The sequence below is a fragment of the Lithobates pipiens genome, unplaced genomic scaffold (genome assembly GCF_037356315.1).
Source record: "Lithobates pipiens isolate NorthernLeopardFrog02 unplaced genomic scaffold, aLitPip1_a1.2 Scaffold_16, whole genome shotgun sequence".
Classification (NCBI taxonomy): domain Eukaryota; kingdom Metazoa; phylum Chordata; class Amphibia; order Anura; family Ranidae; genus Lithobates; species Lithobates pipiens.
In genome coordinates, this window is record NW_027507748.1 from 271,393,936 (window position 1) to 271,411,282 (window position 17,347).

The following is a 17,347-nucleotide window of genomic DNA, read 5'->3' on the forward strand; positions in this document are numbered from 1 at the left end:
CGGAATTTCTGACAACAAATGTTCGATGTGAGCCTGTTGTCGGAAATTCCGACTGTTTGTAGGCTCCATCAGACATTTCCAGTTCGAATTTCCGACAAAGTTTGAAAGCTGGTTCTCAAATTTTTCGACAACAAAATCTGATCCGATCGTGTGGACACAATTCCGATGCACAAAATTCCATGCATGCTCGGAATCAAGCAGAAGAGGCGCACTGGCTATTGAACTCCATTTTTCTTGGCTCATCGTATGCGTTGTACGTCACCGCGCTCTTGACGTTCGGCATTTCCGACAACATTTGTGTGACCGTGTGTCACGATCACCCTGGCGTTCCGGTCGTACACAGGAGACTTACCCGCAGAAGCCTGCCGTTGAGAACCCGTCGTTTCCCCTTGACGCGTGCTAAAGCGAACGAAAGCACTCGCGTCAACATGAACGAGCACACGTGTGCACGTGGGGTCACGAACGGGCGCACGTCTACTCGCGGGGGCACGCTGACCCGTCGTACGACCGTCTTGGCGCCCTAAGGACTTCTTAAGGCACTTGCTCCATCCCATCTGTGCTGTCCAGTCTACAGCGTGTCCGTGACCTTGCTTTCTGTACCTGCACCCGTTACTTTGGTTCCTGATACCCGGCTTGTTCCTTGACCCTGATCCGTTGCTGCCTGCCTACGACCTCCGCTTGTCTGACCACGTCTCTGCCTCATCCTCTTGTACCTCGCTGATCAATCCCTGCTGACCCGGCCTGCACCTGACCCTGCTGTTCCTGCTTACCCGTTGGGTTTCCTGTACTTCCTGACGTCCACCTGCCTGCCAGTCTATCCACTTGTGCCTGCCTACTTTAGTCAAGTACCGCCAGCTCTACCTACTCGCTGTCGGTGTCCTGCTGCTTATCCGGACCGGTCTCCATCCGTCAGGCACTTGTGCCCTCTGAACTTTTGAATACCTGTCTCCATCTCCAGGGGTTCATTAGCCAGGGGATACGAGGGGCCGCTCCCTGCATTCCGGGCTCAACTACTAGGTACGTGACAGTACTGGACAGCCATGTCCGAGCCTGCGCAGGGAGCCTCCCCCATGGACGAACTTTGCCACCATCTGGCCGGCCTTACTCAGGCAGTTAAAAGTTTACAGGAAGGCTACGGCAGACTGGAAGAACAAGTCCAGGCGCTATCTGCTTCTTTACCAGTTGCTCCGGGGGCCCATGCCCCACCATCAGTGGTGATGTTGCCACCCGAACCCAGGGTCCCAACCCCGGAACGATTCGCGGGAGACCGGAACAAGTTCAGAGCCTTCCGCAACTCCTGCGAACTCTATTTCGCTCTGCAACCTAGGACCTTCTCCCTTGAGGCGACTAAGGTGGGATTTATCATTTCTCTGCTGACGGATGAACCTCAGGCCTGGGCACACCGTCTGTTGGAACGTAAGGACCCATCCTTAGACTCCATGAATACCTTCTTCCAGGCAATGTCTAGACTCTATGAGGATCCCCAACTCGCTGCAACCGCAGAAGCAGCCTTACATGCCCTGAAACAAGGTCGCAGGCCTGTGGAGGACTACGTTTCGGAATTCCGACGTTGGAGCGCAGACACAGACTGGAACAACGCGGCCCTGCGGTATCAGTTCCGCATGGGTCTCTCTGAGCCTCTGAAGGACGAGTTGGCACGTGTGGGCGTTCCCGAGACTCTGGAAGCCCTGATAGACATCTCTGTCCAAATTGACAGGCGCCTGAGAGAGCGCCGCCAAGAATGTTCTTCCACAGCTACTCGCCCGATCTGGATGCTACCACGGGTGCCTAGCTCCATCCACCCAACTCCTCCTGTTCCAGCCACATCCACATTGGACACCCCGGAACCCATGCAGCTGGGGCTACTCCGTCCATCTCTGACTCCAGAAGAACGCCAACGTCGCCGGGTCAACAACCTCTGTCTGTACTGCGGAGAACCAGGGCACTTTGTTCGCTCTTGCCCAGCTAAGATGCGTAAGTGTCTCCTTGTTCCACCTGTCCCCTCACCCGTGTTGTCTGATAACACCTCTCATCTGGCTGTTCCTGTTCTTTTGCAGCTTCCAGGAAGGACTATTCCAACCCACGCAGTTATTGACTCCGGGGCGTGCAGTGGCTTTATAGACTCGTCCTTCGCCCGGAAGAACAGGATTCCCCTTAGACCGAGAGAGAAGGGGCTCTCGGTATACCTGGCCGATGGGTCTACCTTGGGATCAGGACCAGTGACTCAGGAGACTAGTCCCCTATCCGCTGTCATCGCCGGGACTCACCAAGAACTTCTATGCCTAGACGTCATCCAGTCTCCTCTGTTCCCCATCATTCTAGGTATGCCTTGGTTGAAAGCACACAACCCACGCATTGATTGGGCCACTGGAATAATTGAGTTCCCTTCGGACTACTGTCTCCAGCATTGTTGCCCGACTCCCAACGGGGACTCCTCGGCCCTTCTTTGTTTGGAAGCAGATGATGAAACCCGACAAGCTGTGCCCAAGGAATATCATGCTTTTCTAGACGTCTTCAGTAAAAAGGGGGCAGAGACTCTTCCTCCCCATAGGCCATATGACTGCCCTATAGAACTGCTCCCGGGGGCAGAAATCCCCTTCGGAAGAATCTTCCCTCTATCCGAGTCTGAACTGAGTACCCTGAAGTCCTACTTGGATGATAACCTTGAAAAAGGATTTATCCGACCCTCTACCTCCCCGGCTGGCGCTGGGATCTTCTTTGTGGAAAAGAAAGACCACTCTTTACGCCCATGTGTGGACTATCGGGCTCTGAACAAGATCACCATTAAAAATCGCTATCCCCTGCCGTTAGTACCTGAGCTTTTTCAGAGACTGGGTTCTGCTAAGTTGTTCTCAAAGCTGGATCTCCGGGGTGCCTACAACCTCGTCCGTATTAGAAGGGGTGATGAGTGGAAAACAGCCTTCCCTACCCGCTTCGGGCACTTCGAATATTTAGTGATGCCGTTCGGGTTGTGTAATGCCCCAGCCACGTTTCAGCATTTTGTCAATGACATTTTTAGAGATTATCTTGATCTGTTTGTAATTATTTACCTGGATGACATCTTAATCTTTTCTTCCACTCTAGCCACCCACCGGGAACATGTTAAGAAGGTCCTGACCCGTCTCCGCCTTCACGGTTTATACGCCAAACCCGAGAAATGTGTTTTCGAACAGCAGAGTATCCAGTTCCTCGGCCTGGTCATCTCGGTAAGAGGGGTTGAGATGGACCCCCAGAAGATCTCCACAATTCAGGACTGGCCTGCCCCTTCCGATAGGAAGGGAGTTCAGCGATTTGTGGGGTTCGCTAATTTCTACCGCAAATTCATAAAGGGATTCTCTTCTATTATCGCCCCCATTACCGGGCTGACCAAGCAGGGCCAAAGGTTCCGTTGGACCCCCGAAGCACAAGAGGCCTTCAAGACCCTGAAGGATTTGTTTGTCTCTGCCTCGGTCCTGAAGCACCCCGATCCCGCTCTACCATATACCCTCGAAGTTGACACGTCAGAAATAGCGGTCGGAGCGATACTTTCCCAGAGGCAGGGACCCAAGTCCTTACTCCATCCGGTTGCTTTCTTTTCTTGCAAATTGTCAGAGGCCGAAAGGAATTACGACGTCGGAGATCGTGAGTTATTAGCAATTAAATCTGCACTCGAGGAGTGGCGCTACCTGCTGGAGGGGGCCATCCACCCAATCCTGGTCTATACCGACCCCAAAACTTGGAATACTTGAAGACAGCTAAGAGATTGAAGCCTCGTCAGGCCAGGTGGGCACTCTTTTTCTCGAGATTTGCATTTCACATCACTTACCGTCCCGGATCCAAGAATACCAAGCCAGACGCTTTATCCCGCATGTTCAGTCAGCCGGAGAGTTTGCCACCTACTGATACCATCCTTTCTGCTGGGAACTTTCTCCTACTCCAGGGGGATGTGGTGTCTCAAGTCAAGCAGGCTTCCATAGGCGCTACACCTCCATCCGGTACCCCGTTATCCTCCAGTGGTGACCTTCTGTGGCATGGGGACAGGATCTTTGTTCCCCAGGCAGTTCGGACTCTGGTTCTGGCCTCCTGTCATGACCATCCTCTGGCTGGCCACTTTGGAGTATTCAAAACCCTGGAATTACTCAGGCGTACATTCTGGTGGCCACGGATGAAGGACGACTGCAAGAGGTATGTGGAGGCCTGTGCCACCTGTATTCGGAGCAAGGGCAACAAGTCGAGAGCCTAGGGTCTACTAAAACCGCTACCTGTTCCTGATAGACCATGGAGGATGATCTCCATGGATTTTATCGTCGAACTCCCTCCTTCGGAGAACCATTCAACGATCTTCGTCGTAGTCGATAGACTCACCAAGATGGCTCACTTTTTGCCCATGAAGGGCACCCCCTCAGCCGCAGAGACAGCTAACACCTTTGTTAAGGAGATTGTGAGACTCCATGGCATTCCCGCCAACATCACATCTGATAGGGGGGTGCAGTTCACCTCAAGATTTTGGAGGGCGCTCTGTGGAACTCTGAAAATCGACCTTTGCCTGTCCTCAGCCTACCACCCGCAGACCAACGGTCAGACCGAGAGGACGAATCAGACACTGGAACAGTATCTTCGCTGTTTTTCGTCCTTCTCCCAAGACGACTGGGTCTCTCTTCTACCGATGGCTGAGTTCGCTTACAATAACACAATCCACTCGGCCACCAAGCAGTCCCCTTTTTATGCGAACTTTGGCTTCCATCCATTGTTTTTGTCTGGCAGTCTTCCCGAGTGTTCGGTACCAGCGGTTCAGGAGAGTCTTAACTTCTTTGAAGAGAATAACAAGCTCTTACAAGAAACTCTGACCAAGTCACAGGAGCACAACAAGGAAGTCTTCGACAGAAGGAGAAGAGGGGAGCTGGATCTTAAGGTTGGGGATCGGGTCTGGTTGTCCACCTTGAACCTTAGACTGTCCTGCCCCTCCAAGAAGTTGGGCCCAAAATTCGTGGGTCCCTTCCCGATCAAGAGGAAATTAAACGACGTGGCTTTTGAACTCAAACTTCCTGAATCCTTTCGAATTCATCCAGTCTTCCATGTGTCACTTCTCAAACCTGCAGTCCCGGATCCCTTCGCTGACAGAATCTCCAGTCCTCTGGAACCCGTGATGGTCAATGGGGAAATTGAGTTTGAAATTGAAGCCATTCTGGACTGTAGGAAGAGACAGAACCAGGTCTCTTCCTACCTGAGGAGAACTCCTGGGAGCCAGAAGCTAACATCCACGCTAAGAGACTCATCCGTGCCTTCAAGAATTCCCACCCGAATAGGATGGCTCAGTTGGGCATCCGGAGGCTGCCCCTTGGGGGGGGGCAATGTCACGATCACCCTGGCGTTCCGGTCGTACACAGGAGACTTACCCGCAGAAGCCTGCCATTGAGAACCCGTGGTTTCCCCTTGACGCGCGCTAAAGCGAACGAACGCACTCGCGTCAACATGAACGAGCGCACGCGTGCACGTGGGGTCACGAACGGGCGCACGTCTACTCGCGGGGGCACGCTGACCCGTCGTACGACCGTCTTGGCGCCCTAAGGACTTCTTAAGGCACTTGCTCCATCCCATCTGTGCTGTCCAGTCTACAGCGTGTCCGTGACCTTGCTTTCTGTACCTGCACCCGTTACTTTGGTTCCTGATACCCGGCTTGTTCCTTGACCCTGATCCGTTACTGCCTGCCTACGACCTCCGCTTGTCTGACCACGTCTCTGCCTCATCCTCTTGTACCTCGCTGATCGATCCCTGCTGACCCGGCCTGCACCTGACCCTGCTGTTCCTGTTTACCCGTTGGGTTTCCTGTACTTCCTGACGTCCACCTGCCTGCCAGTCTATCCACTTGTGCCTGCCTACTTTAGTCAAGTACCGCCAGCTCTACCTACTCTCTGTCGGTGTCCTGCTGCTTATCCGGACCGGTCTCCATCCGTCAGGCACTTGTGCCCTCTGAACTTTTGAATACCTGTCTCCATCTCCAGGGGTTCATTAGCCAGGGGATACGAGGGGCCGCTCCCTGCATTCCGGGCTCAACTACTAGGTACGTGACACCGTGTGTATACAAGACAAGTTTGAGCCAACATCCGTCGGAAATAAATCCAGGATTTTGTTGTCGGAATGTCCGATTGTCTGTACGCGGCATAAGTGTCTCAGAAGTAAAGATGGGCAGAGGTTCACCAATCTCTGAAAAGCTACATTTCAAAATGGTCAAACAATTTCAGATTAATTGTTCTGCAACATAATATTGCAAAGACATTAAAGTTTTACAGAACCCAGGACCCTGCATTCACACAGGTGGACTCTATTTACTAATTTAATAATAACTACTGGAAAACCATTTATTATTTTTCTTCACAATTCAATTATGTGCCACTTTGTGTTGATCTATTACATTAAAATCCCAGTAAAATACATTTACGTTTTTGGTTGTAACATGATCAAAAGTGGGAAACTTCAAGGGGTATAAATACTTTTTCAAGGCACTTAACTGGTCTGTCTGCTGTCCAGACCATTCACCAGTTGAAAATATTTAGCGTACCCTGAAATGAAAAATACAACAAAGAAAAAAAAAACAGGACTGTTGAGCAGTTAGAATCTTATATCTGGCAAGAATGGGACAATTCTCCAGAAAATCCAGCAACCGGTCTCCTCTGTTCCCAGATGTTTACAGAGTGATGTTCAAAGAAGAGGGGTTGCTAAACAGGGCCTTGCCCTAACTTTTTTAAGATGTGTTGCTCCCATCAATTTCAAAATGACCTTTGTTTCTTAAAATGGTACATTTTACATTTTCTTAGTTTAAACATTTGATATGGTTGCTACTTTCTATTGTGAATAAAAAAAGGATTTATGGGATTTGCAAATCATGGATTCTGATTTTACAGTATCCCAACTTTTTGGAATTAGGGTTGTATGACAAAATTTAAAGTGATGAATTTAGCATATTAATTCTGATGAGCACAAGGAACAAACAATGTTTGTAGCTTGCCATTTTTTTTTTTAGAGAAAAGTAATTTATCATTAGAGAAGGGTGATCACTATTTCTGTATGTGGTACGTACTAAAACTCAACACTTTATATAAGGTATTTCACCTATGTCAACTAATTATAACATCCAAAAGTACCCTGTAACAGTCTATACTGCACTGTCATTACCAGTTTGCTGTCAGTAGATGGACAAAATATGAAGATGTTACTGTAACATTGGTAAATTATATACAGGTAATCGTATATTTAATTCCTAATAAATCTTGAACATTCCATAATTCTTTCTTGGTTGTACAGATGCCACCTTAAATCTAGAGCGTATTTCAGAACAAGCAGAAGCTATGTTTGGAGTGGGGTAAGTAATTATGTCTGCTCAATTGGGGTGAATAAATGGTGCAGGTTATTGCATAATCACTGCTGTTGTATACAAGGGTTGGACAAAATTATGGAAACAAGTATGGTAAAAGAACAAAATCCTTACATAATATGGTGTTGGCCTTCCTTTGGCATCCAAGACAGCCTAAATTCTTCTTGGAATTGACAAATATATGTCTTAGATGGTGGAAAATGGAATGTGAAACCACTCTTTATACAAAAATCTGAGTCACAATCCTGCGCAATGTCCTTTTGTCTCTTGCGATCAGTTGACCAGGTCGACAGCACTTATGCTTATCAGACAAAATGTTCCCAGAAATTGTGTATGCCGTTGTCACTGACTTGGGGCTACAAGAGACAAATTGCCCAGAGAACTCTGTGTCTGAATGTGTTTTCAAGGTATCCAGAATGACTTTTGGCTATCTATGTATAATATATTGCTCTGGGGAGCCGGACTGTCTGAGGTAGCCATTGTCTATGTTAATAGGATTAACTCTACTGTCTGAGGTGGATATTGTCTGTGAAAATGGGAGTATCTCTTATCTGATGGTTTTCTGTGTAAATTCTGTGTTTTTTTCTAATAAAGCAGTTCTTCTGGCTTGCTCCAAAAGCTGGTGTTGCCTAGTTCTTTCGGGTAACTATAGCTATATTCACTGGCCTCATGTTCCAGAGCTTGGGAAGCAGCTTCTTGGTGGAGATACAGGGTTGACCAGAGTCCATCACAGCCAGATAACCTTTGATACTGTTCCTAGCAACACCGCAAATAAATCATCAACTTCAGTCACAGAGACGCCCGTTGAGTGGCCACCAACAATTTTCCCTCTTTGAAACTCAGTAAATCTCTGACATGACTCCATATTACAAGCACCGTGAATGACGAAAGTGAGGCTTTCTGCCTGTTAGCTAGATGCCTCATCACACAGCTGAAGCAAAAGAATGTTATTTCACCTCTGCTTTCAATGTGAAAAAAAGTCATCACTTTCACACCTGCAAATCATGTAGTGATTCCATATTATTGTCCAACACCTTTACATTGGGGTTGATTTACTGAAGGCATTTTATTTAGCTATGTGCAAGTTCACTTGGCTTAATAACTGAGGTGAAGCGGGTTGGTATAATCCAAGGGAAAAGCCGCACACAGATGATGTCTTCACAGGCAAAACTTGATTCAGCTTCAGCATATGGTCCCAGCCCCAGGACCACCGCTCTGACATGCTTTACCCAAATGGGCTGTATAATTCCTCTATGAAACATGTGAAAGGGGTGGTCCTGGGGGTAGGGGCATGTGTTTCATTTTCGCTGATTAAAGTTTTGCCTATGAAGATATCATTGGAGTGCAACTTTACATTTGGATTATGCTAAGCTTTGTGTGGAGGAGTGACAAATTCCTAAACAGAACCTGATTTCAGCATATGAGGAGGGCACTTGGAGGTGATGCACTTCTCTTTGACTCTACAAACTGTAAGATGAAACTGTGTTCACTTTGAATATGTAAGGGAAATAATAAAAAAAAAAAAAAAAAACAAGACTTTAACTTGCACATGATTGAATAATATGAATTTATCCAAAGTGAATGTGTTCGGTCATGAAACATTATACTGCCCATACACAGCTCATATTCTTCTAATAATTACATTAAGGGACACTTCCAGCAGTTTCTGCAGCCCTTTTCTGGTCTAAGTAGGCAGAGAAAATAATACTGTAGCCTGTCATCAGCTGCAAAGCAAAAATAAATGAAGAGTCAACTGTTTCAGTTCTGAACTGCTGACATTCACATTTCTAGATGTTATTATTATAAACCGCAAGTTGTTTTTTAGGATTGATGGACCAATAATTGTATTCTTCCCTGCAGGAAGAATACTATGCTGGAGGTTGATGACGAGGGTGGTAGGATGTTTCTGCGTGTCCTCATACATCTGACAATGAATGACTACCCCGCCCTCATCTCTGGATCTCTACAACTTCTTTTTAAACATTTTAGCCAAAGACAAGAAGTGCTGCATACATTTAAACAGGTACCTCTGGAATTGTGTTGGAAGTAGAAACTTTGATCTGTTTAAAAAAAAGTTGTGTAATACAGCAGTCATTTATATATTATGAATTTTTTTAATAATGAAATGCACGGTGACCAGACGTCAAAAGTTTTGGTATATGATGGCCTGAACTTTGGCAATCAAACCAGTTGCAATAAATCTATCTTTAGTTCTAAACTCCTGTATTACAGCCTAATTTTAATCCCCTAAACCAGTGTATTAAATAGTATTTAAGCACAGTGGTATTTAATATTTACAAATGCATATCCCATGTCATAAAGTAAATTATTTTCAGAGCTACGTTCACATTGTAACATGCGTTCTGCGCATAGGCAGTCCATTCATTTCATCAGGCTGGCCTACCCAAAGAAACAAGGAGAAAGAAGTCCTCAACCCTTTTTTTAACCACTTCGCACCCAGGCCAATTCTGACATTTCTCTCCTACATGTAAAATTCCTAATTTGTTTGCTAGAAAATTACATAGAACCCCCAAACATTATATATGTTTTTTTTAGCAAAGACCCTAGAGAATACAATGGCGGTCATTGCAACTTTTTATCTCGCACGGTATTTGCGCAGCAATTTTTCGAACGCGTTTTTTTCAGAAAAAAAACCGTTTCATGCTTTAAAAAAAAACAAAACATTAAAGTAAAATTGCACGCGCTAGTGGAATGGCGCCAAACTTTGGTATTTAAAAATCCCCATAGGCGACGCTTTAAATTTTTTTACTGGTTACATATTTTGAGTTACAGTGGAGGTCTAGGGCTAGAATTATTGCTCTCGCTCTAACGTTCGCGGTGATACCTCACATGTGTGGTTTGAACACCGTTTTCATATGTGGGCAGGACTTACGTATGCATTCGCTTCTGTGTGCGAGCTCACGGGGACAGGGGCGCTTTATATATTTTTTTTTTTTGGTAATTTTTTTTTTTTTTTTTTAGTTTTACACTTAAAAAAAATAAAAAAATTGATGACTTTTATTCCTATTACAAGGAATGTAAACATCCCTTGTAATAGGAATATGGCATGATCGGACCTATTTACAGTGAAATATGGGGTCAATAAGACCCCATATCTCACCTCTAGGCTGGGAAGAATAAAAAAAAAAAAATAAATAAAAAAAACGATCCTGGCTTCCTAGCCAGATCGGCGCCATTAATTTGAATACTGAGGCGGGGCATGACGTCATAACATCGCGCCCGGCCTCCGAACGATCATAGAGACTCCGGGGACAATCTAGTCCGCCGGAAATCTCTATGATTACTTGCTGGGGCCGGCGGATCCTGTGACCGACTCACCGATGGAAGCGGTGAGTCGGTAGAAGCACCGGAGGGCGGCGGGAGGGGGGGCGTTCCCTCCCGCCGCCCGTAAGAACGATCAAGCGGCGGAACAGCCGCTATGATCGTTCTTATGGTGTAGGGAAAACGGCAATATCTGAATGATGTCTGTGGCCTCAGACATCATTTAGATATAACCACCGAAACCCCAAGACGTCAATAGACGTAGTGTGGGAACCAAGTGGTTAATAGTGCTGCACCAAGCTGCACAATGTTTTGGCACCATGCATTTCAGTGCATGAGAAAAAGTGCCATGGTTGCCAATGTGTGGAGCTGGTATTAACAATCTATGGCACCCCTATGCGACTGCTATAGTGCAAACTAAGCCTAGCCTTAGCATAAAAAGATCAGTTAATAACTGTGTTGAACAGTATATAAGCATTGCTCCCCCCACAACATTATTAATGTGTCACAAAACAAATAAACATTTAAATGGCAAAAAAATCAGTATGTGAATAAAACAGTAAACAACATACATTAATATAATTCAATGGCAATGTTTCTCACATCTTAAGATAAATATAAGGTGTCATCCAACACCAATAAATGCAATTTATCTTCTTAAAGTGAGATCACTTCTTCATATAACTTTCAGTGTTCATCCCACAAATGGTGCTTTCCTCTACTAGTAACCCCAGGACAGACACTCTGCATAAGTATATGACCAATCCACAAAAATATAATAGGACAATGACTGCATGTGTTGTTAAATATACTTGTACAGATTATTGCCTTTATCTTCTGCATGTTATGTGTTTGTTTTATGGCACAGGATTAATATTAGAGTGGTGAGAGCACTGTTTATATACTACACAACATGGTTATACCAATCAAGCTAATTGCATATTGAATTTTTATACATCGCTGCAAATGTTCAGCTTAATGTGGTATTGAGCCTAAAACCAAAAATATAGTATATTGCAGCTTACTAATCATTAGACATGGTGGCTGTATTATTATTATTTTTATTTTAACCTCTGTTTTGCCCTGATGATCTGACCAGTGACACACTTCCTGTACTACATTCCCCCCACTCTGGATGAAGGAACAGCATTTTCAATTTGGGGGCAAGGGAGTGCTAGATGTACTAGCAGATTTAAATACAGTAAGAAACTGAAGCTGAACTCCAGATACTACTTTATAATCAGTTGCAGCAAGCAGTTATTTTTCCTTTTGGGATGAAGATTTTTTACAAAAATAAAAAATAAATAAACGCTGGTCATTGTAAGTAGCCTGTTAGTGGTAAATGGTTTATCTCATTCCTGTAACTGCAAAAGAGGTTTTTTGTTGAGAAACAACAGACTTACTGGCTGAATCACCAGATAAAATAGAAGTAAGTAAGCCTAAAAAGGAAACTAATACAGCCATCACATCTAAGAATTGGTAAGCTGCAATATAATACATTTTTGCTTTTGAGTTTAATACCTCTTTATTTAAGTTTGATGTAACTTTCCTTTGTGTATGCTTTCAATCTTTCAGGTTCAGCTGCTGATCTCAGCCCAAGATGTTGATAATTACAAAGTGATAAAGTCTGAGCTTGATAGACTGAGGACCATGGTAGAAAAATCTGAACTCTGGGTTGACAAGAAAGAAAAATCAGGAAGTAGTGGTTCATCAGATAGTAACAAAAAGGAGAAAAAAGAGGTGATACACTTTAAACTACTGTCATCACATTTACAATTTTATCTTACAAAAGCCATATTATTCTTTCAGGAAGGCACTCCTATCACAAGCAGCTCTGCTCTGCTGTGGTCACTGCTGCACCTATTATAAATTACAGAGTCTAGTAAGATGCAGATCATAGTTTCTCAGGTTCACAGGTCTGTTGTAAAATTGGATGTGAGTTTTGAAAAAGCTGCAAAATATGTACACCTATACTGTAGAGGAAAAGATTTATATTCTTTTAAGATGATTACGTAAACAAGTTTTTATAGTGTATAAGATTTCAAAGCTCAGTCCACACGTAAGTGATGTTTGACTTAGAGATGGAATGTGATTGGCAGAAACACCTACTGACTTCTTATTTCTCCTGTGAATTCCTATTGGCAACATCTGTCTTTCGTAGTTTCCCAGCTCCATTCCTGGCCACCTTGAAGTTTCAGCTGTCATAATGCAATTGGGGTGTTCCAACTTCTCCTATTGCATTCTTTGTTATGAAATCATTTACAAATCCAAACATAGATTGGGGATCCTTCATGCCTGCCACATCAGGGGAGCAGACCTGGGAACAGATTTCAGCACTGAAGTCCCTAAGAAACCATTATGCGTTTTGTTTTTTTTGTTACCAGCATATGGGGAAAACACTAAAATATCAATAAGATCAACAAAATGTATTTGCTTTCTTTTTAACAGCATGAAGGGGATCAGGGGAGCACTGGAAAACCAGCTACAGAGAAGAGCAGTGAGAATTATCAGATTGTTAAGGAGGTAAGAGTTTGTCATATGTTTTGTCAAAGCTGCTGTGGCAGAGTTTCTTGACTGCTTCAGAAGATATCATATTTTGTTTTGCTCCATACAAATTGATTAGTATACAGTATATGCATAGAAACACTTTTCACAGTCAGTTTAATCCAAGTATGTAAAGATATTTGTTCAGTTGAGTGTATCATCAGAAGGACATGCAAACATGATAGATTATAATTCAATACTGCTGATACCTATAAAAGTTTTCTTTATAATGTTCTTCCCGTTAGATCTTGGAAAAATTGAATAAAATGTGTGGTGTTGGAGAGCAAGTCCGTAAGAAGCAACAAAGGTTATTAAAAAATATGGATGCCCATAAGGTTATGCTGGATCTTCTTCAAATCCCATATGAAAAGGTATTTCCTTTTATATTATTATTGTAAACAAGTATTTTCTCATTCAAAGATTACAGTAAAGTAAGAACTAAATTAGATTGTAAGCTCTAAGGAGCAGGGCCCTCTGATTCCTACTGTATTAAAGTGTATTGTATTTGTACTGTCTACCCTCAACTTGTAAAGTGCTATGTAAACTGTTGGCGCTATATAAATCCTATATAATAATAAAATAAAAAATATGTAGCATTGATAGTTCCGATTAGCCTTTTCACTTCCAGGTCCTGCGCTCCAATTTTAAACGTAGCTGGCCAGACCATTTTTTACATTTTTTCATTGCTTTTTTATTTTTCCCTTACAGCTTTCAAAGCTTTCATATATTTTCTGAAAGCAAATAACCAGTAGAATAAAAATAAGGTGCTACTGATTTTTAGGGGACAAAATTGTTTACCAAAACAATATTTTTGCTAAAAATACACTGAAATCATTATTGAAGTGGTGGTCCACCCTAAAAAAAAACATTTATACATTAAAATTTTCTTTGAAATAAGTAAAACATTTTTTTTCTGTGTTTTTTAATTTAACAGAAACCCCTGTTGCTAGGCAGTCTTCCTAATCTGCCTCTTCCTAGTCTGCGGAGATGTTCTGTCACTTCCTCCTCTTCGGTGAGCTCCCCTGTTGTCTTCTGGGACCTGTGTGTGTCCCAGAAGACAACGGGGCCATTCACAAAATGCCACGCGACTCTCGCGCAGTAGGAAACGGCCAGTGAAGCAGCAAATATCCACTGCCGGTTTCCCTTAGTTGCAGTGGCGGCACTGACACCCGAGCTGATGGACAGATCGGCCTTGGGGGGCAAACATTGCGGGTTCCCTGGAGAGGTAAGTGCTTTTATTAAAAGTCAGCAGCTACAGTGTTTGTAGTTACTGACTTAAAAAAAAAAGCACATTTTACCTAACTGCTACTAATTAAAAAAGCTAACCTGTATTAAGTTACTAAATAACAAATATTTGTAAATTTTTTGCAAAATGGTGAAAATTGAACATACGCAAAAATGTAAATATTCAAATTTCTCTAAAATCTAGAGGTCTTCATTTTTCACTTACAGCTTTCAGAGTTTGTTAAAGACCCCCCAAACCATATATTTTCTGGAAACATAGGACCAGTAGGATAAAAGGAAGGTGCTACTGATTTTAACACCCCACAATATTTTCACAAATGTTTATCAAAACAATATTTTGGCTAAAAATACACTGAAATCATTATTAGTAGATAAAAACACAACAAATTTTACAAAATTCCTGCTAAATTCCTACTAAATATAGAAGCTTAAATAACAAATATCTGTACATTTTTCAATTGCACCTTTTTGCAAAATGGTGAAAATTGAACGTACACAAAGCTATAAATATTTCAAAAAATCTGGAGGTTTTCACTTACAGCTTTCAGAGTTTGCAAAAGACCCCCCAAAACTATGCATTTTCTGAAAGCATAGGACCAGTAAAATAAAGGGAAGGTGCTACTGGTTTTTAAGGCCCCACAATATTTGCACAAATGTTTATAAAAATGCACTAAAATCATTATTAGCAGCTACAAAAACAGCAAATTTTTAATAATTCTTGCTAAATTCCCACTGTATATTAAAGCTAAAACTGTATTGAGGTAATAAATAACAAGTATTTGTAAATTTTAAATTGTGCCTTTTTGAGAAATGATGAAAATGGGACATAAGCAAAAATTTCTTAAAATCTGGAGGTTTTCATTTTTCACTTACAGCTTTCAAATTTTGTAAAAGACCCCGACAAACCATATATTTTCTGAAAACACATGGCCAGTAGAATAAAAAGAAGGTGCTACTGATTTTTAGGGCACAACGCAAATGTTTATTAAATCAATATATTTGTTAAAAATACACCAAAATCATTATTAATACAGAAAAAAGGGGAAATGGGAATTTATATGAAGCGTGTCATTGCAAATGATGATACATAAAATATATATATATGGGCACTCGCGACGGCTCGCATGCGCCCCCTAGTGGCCGCTTATGCTACCGACGTAGCATAACGATGTAGTATAACGGCGATTTGCGCAGCCGAACCATGCTGCCGCAGTACAACTATATATAAATCCTGATAGTCTGCCCAGCCTGGCCATCGAGAGTGAGCAGGCCCTAGCTATGCACTGGGTCGGCCACGACATGCCCCATCTGATCCAGGGGCGGCCATGAGCTGTATACTCCGGGGCACACATATGACCAGGCTACAGCTGTCTGCGTCACAGTGTACCATGGCCGACAGCCAACGCGTACTGCTCGGGTGATGGGTCTGTCTGTGGAATGCGTCCAGCAGTCCATGCAGGAGGGGAAGTATGGTTCCACCTGTCTCGGCAGGATGGGGCAGCCGGGCATTCCCTGGGAGGTCGACTAGGGGGTCTCCCACTCTCCCTTTCTTCTCTTCCTGTCTCTTTCCCTCCTCCCTATGCTATGGGCCGCTGTGTGACTGGGCACATGGGGGTGCGGTGCATGTACCTGGCCGGGCATCCTCTGGGGGGGCTCTGGGTCCTGGTAGGGGGCTGCGCTGGGTGTTTGGGGTCCGCTCGTCCTCTTCCCTGTTCTGGGCCACGGTGGGGTGTTTGGGCTGTATTTGACAAGTGGGGAGGCTGTCACGTGCTGCGCAGCCATTTTCCTGGGGCCGCTGCCATTTTTTGTAGCCACAATCAGTTTTTTGCCTTTCAGCCATTTTCTCAAAGTTTGGCAGCCATTTTCTTGGTGCCCTCAGACATTTTTGCTGAGGCGCCCGGCGGCCATTTTCTAGTAGCCTCAGGTAGTTTTGCCTCTAGCCCTGGGTGCTTGTTTCCTTCTAGAACAGCGTGCTTTTCACACAGACACCTCGTGGATGACACAGGGGAGAGCAGACAGCGCAGTACCTGGGGGAATGAGTGACTTGTATAGCGCTCCCTATGCAAACTGAATTGCCTCAGGGCGCTTTTTTCCACCGGTGTCCATCTGCGGTATAGCGCGGTCCTTTGCCTTGTGGGGTCCTGACACGCTTGGCCAATTTTTTCGACAGGATCTAATTAACCTATCAGCATGTCTTTGGAGTGTGAGAGCCAACCGATGTACCCGGAGGAAACCCACACAGGCACAGGGAGAACATGCAAACTCTAGGTAGATGGTGTCGTGGTCAGGATTTGAACCAGTGACCCTATTGCTGCTAGGTTAAAAGGGCTAACCACTACACCACTGTGCTGCCCTCAGGGTCAGGGTGGGGAGTCCTGCGGGGGGCCCCTCGGTCTGTGGCAGCTGGGAGGGTGGATTTTTTGTGTGAATTGCCTTAGGTCCCTAAGTGGTGACAGCCGAGTGTGGGTGAGCATGGCGTCGGAAGCTGGCGCTTCTTCCCCAGACATCCCTATTATTGCAGCCGGTTCCCCTGCATCTGCGGTGCCTATGGACGATCTGTCGGCAGTCCTGGAGGCCTTTGTTGCCAGAATGGAAGTGGCATGCAGGCGTAAGGAGGGTAAAAAACTCCCACTCCCCCCACCGTCCTCTGGGGAAAGCTCTGATTCAGACCCGGGCCCTGCTCTGACAGAAGGCCCCTGTTCTGATGTATCAGAGGATGCGGACCAGGACCGTTTGGATAGTGAGGATGACTCTGTGTCTGGGGCAGCGCAGGAAAAGGCGCTTGTAAGAGCACTTATTACAACGGTGTGGGATACCCTAAAGATGGAGGATACGGCGGGGACATCTATAGAATTGTCGGACCCTTTCGGGTCCCACAAGCCGGCCCGCACAGCTAAGGTGTTTTCTTACCCAACTTATTTTGAT

General features: G+C 44.5%; 1 protein-coding gene across 3 annotated transcripts in view; it reads left to right on the plus strand.

Moving 5' to 3' along the window:
* Window positions 1–17,347, plus strand: part of ITPR3 (inositol 1,4,5-trisphosphate receptor type 3) — a 406,280-nt gene that overhangs the window by 199,316 nt on the left and 189,617 nt on the right. For all 3 annotated transcript variants that reach the window (XM_077481406.1, XM_077481407.1, XM_077481408.1), the window contains exons 24-28: window positions 7,282–7,339; window positions 9,212–9,374; window positions 12,209–12,373; window positions 13,082–13,156; window positions 13,423–13,548. In XM_077481406.1, the coding sequence (XP_077337532.1) occupies window positions 7,282–7,339; window positions 9,212–9,374; window positions 12,209–12,373; window positions 13,082–13,156; window positions 13,423–13,548 (587 nt within the window). The remainder of the gene's footprint in view (window positions 1–7,281; window positions 7,340–9,211; window positions 9,375–12,208; window positions 12,374–13,081; window positions 13,157–13,422; window positions 13,549–17,347) is intronic.